Source organism: Tigriopus californicus, chromosome 5 (assembly GCF_007210705.1).
Source record: "Tigriopus californicus strain San Diego chromosome 5, Tcal_SD_v2.1, whole genome shotgun sequence".
NCBI lineage: Eukaryota > Metazoa > Arthropoda > Copepoda > Harpacticoida > Harpacticidae > Tigriopus > Tigriopus californicus.
The window spans coordinates 6,676,314-6,679,328 of NC_081444.1; the positions used below are offsets into that span (position 1 = coordinate 6,676,314).

The 3,015-nt window shown below is 40.6% G+C and overlaps 1 protein-coding gene across 3 annotated transcripts in view; it reads right to left on the reverse strand.

The window, feature by feature from the left end:
• LOC131880296 (solute carrier family 45 member 3-like) overlaps positions 1–3,015 on the reverse strand; it is a 13,856-nt gene that overhangs the window by 4,182 nt on the left and 6,659 nt on the right. For 2 of the 3 annotated variants that reach the window (XM_059226889.1, XM_059226890.1), the window contains exons 2-3: positions 506–741; positions 262–439 (exon numbers count right to left, since the gene is read on the reverse strand). In XM_059226889.1, the coding sequence (XP_059082872.1) occupies positions 262–439; positions 506–722 (395 nt within the window). In that variant the 5' untranslated portion in view covers positions 723–741. Of the gene's footprint in view, positions 1–261; positions 440–505; positions 2,898–3,015 lie in introns of those variants that run through there. The other variant, XM_059226888.1, reaches the window with a different exon arrangement.

Consider the following 3,015-nt stretch of genomic DNA (forward strand, 5'->3'; position numbering starts at 1 on the left):
CCATGTTTGCCGTGGTTGAGTAAACTTACTCAATTTCTTTTTAACTTTCAATCCCATCAATTTTATACAAAACCCTACAAGTCAATCATTTCTTAGAACAGTTGGGACCAAAAAAAATAACCTTTTACTAAAAGACAATCAGCTAAGCCTCAAATTGTCAAATTCGTTACTCTTGTAAACACAAGTGTTTTAGCATAACTTTAAAAATCTTGTTAAAAAGTGGGCAACTATTGTTGAAACTTTTGTTTAAAGAAATCCTACCCCAAAAGCTTTGTTGTTGATTGGAAGAGCAAAGATTGAGCGATTGCCAGCGAAATTAGACCAACCACTAGAAGAGTGGACATGGCACAAATCAATGGTCTTCTTCGCCCCCAACTGGATTGGCAAGTATCAGAGAATTTTCCGAGTGAAGGAACGGTGAGCAAAGCCAGAAGCGGAGCTAGAAGGCAATCAAGGATCTTGTTCTAAAGTATGTCGTATTATCTTTCTTTGATTTCGTTCCAACCAATGCCGAAGATGATGGACATTTGCGTCTCGCCATAACCGATTTTGAGGAGCAATGGCGGAATAAAGGTGAAGGCCAGGGATGAGGCGATTTCCAATCCTGCGACCAGAGCATTGATTCCGATCAATTTGATCCAACTGGTCTGACTTGCGACGACCTTCCTGGGTAGGATTTCGTTCGATAGAAGGATCTTCAAATGGTCTTTGTCTTCAAACATTAAATAGGCTTTGAAGTTTCTTGAAGAGAAAAGAAGTGAAAGCAATGAACTCTGAATGTCATAACTATCACTTGTCACTCTTTGACGGAAAGTGGGACCCATTCAAAACCTGTACAAAACGCTTAAATAGGAAACTTGTCCACAACTGTTGGAAAGTTTGGTTAAGGGAAAAAACGATATACAGTACAATTGTTGCTTCATGAAAGTAATTTGAAGTGATTTGTTAACAGTTTATGAGGGAAAACATTAGCCTTGACATGTTAATAATGTTTGAATTTATTTATTGTGCGCAACATGTCACATTTTACGCCTCGCAAAGATCCATCTTATTTTATACAATTTGCTTTCACACTTTCTTTCTTTTGCATACTTTTTACTTCGATCGAATCCAAAACGGTTGGAACGTTAGGTTCTGTAAGCTGACTTAAAATAATAATATTCGTAATAACGGTACGAATTAAACGTACACGAATTAAAGTAATGTTAAAAAATATCAGAGCATTTTATTGGGAAATGACTAGGGGGAACGTCCTACGTACAATGAGCGCTTGCAGAGGTTGCATCAGGAGTCCAGTTTTTGGCCTTACAAAAACATAAACGATGGTATTTCCAATAAATATGAATTTAACCAATGGTGGACTCGTGATGCTCTGATGGCCCAGGAAGAGCGCTATAATGGTGCAAAAAGAGGAGGGCGTTTGTCGTTCCTCAATAAAAGTTTTCCTGCCAACATGGTACACTGATGAGCATTGATGCTGTTTGTTTGCTTTTGATGCATTCAGACGACCCCTGTTTTGACACATGTACGGCTTGCACATGACGTATTCCCGAGCACAATGTCACATATTTCAGTTGGAAACAATTCCAATTTTCTGCAATATGTTAAACAATTCTCGGGTGACGTCGGCATTATCGTCCTACGCAGGGTTGCGAGTAACCAAGCTGTTGCGTTCATCAGCCAGGGGTGAAAGGTCCTGACTTATTGAATTCCGGATCTGGCTAGACCTTGAATATGGGGACGTTTAAGCCAGCTCTGGCAGGTTCGTTTGTTTGCTGGTACCAGTGCCAGCGACAGGGTGACCAACGAAAATTCTGGCCGACGACCACAAAACCAGGCCAAAACGACCACTTTCCGACCACTTTCTGAACTAAAAAAATTCTACCGACCACTTTGCAGACCACCGGAAAGTTAGGTATACATTTTAAATACCACAAGGAACATCTTTTTTAATGATAACCTTTTCTTGAAAACTCCAGAGCTTTACAAATGAGTTCTATTGGGGGAATATAAAACGAAATGCTGGAATCCATCCACTGAATCCCAAATTTACAAAATAAAATGTTTTCAAGGAGCTTAATGTTCATCCGGGAGCGGCCATCAGACTTGTAATTTATTGTGGCAGAGAAAGTGGGTTCTGGACCTGAATTGCTCATTGGAAGGCTCAACATTTTCGTCACTCCATCTGCAAGTTCTAACGTCTTCCTTTTACCAGCCACTTCAAGATACCTCATTCTGATCCAGAATGAACTCGTGTCATCATCATGGATCGAGCTTGGGATCTGTCGCAGTTGCCCCTCCAAAATGGTTAGACTAACAATATCTTGACTGAAGAACGGGGACGCTGACCTTAGGAGGAGACACTTTCATTTTCTCGATGGTGAATGGCAGAAGGGAAAGAGATTGGATTGTTCAGGGCGAGAAAAAAGCCAAACCCAAAACAAACTTATTTTAAAAAAGGGAGTATATTCAAAATTTGTAAAGTTGAAATGAGCTTTTGTTTGAGAAATATACATCCTATTAGAGACTGACCACCCTGAGAAAACGACCACGCTTCCGACCACCGACCACGACGAATTTTTGCCGACCAATGCAATTCAAAACCGACCAAGTTGGTCAGAACCGACCACAGTTGGTCACCCTGGTAAGCGATGCGAGTTTGGAGCTTCAAACACGTTTTCGAGAAGCTAGCCCTTCATTCACATTTCTATATGAGGAAAGGTCAGCTTCGTTTAAGACTAGTTTGAAACGCCAATTATGCATCACTAGCATTGGCAGGCAAGTTTGTTTGCTGATACCTGCGCTTGCCTAAATGTCCGAATATGGCTGATCAGGAATTTTAGTCAAGAACTTGTCCAAGTCTGACTTGAAAAATGCGCCCGGATCAATAAAGCCTTCACGGTGTTCAAAAAGCCCTATCAAGTTTCCAGGGAAATTCCCGAGCACATCTTGGCATTTTTCTACCTCAAAAAGTCATAGGGAACAACTTTGATTTTATTGCTTTCTGGAATTCTA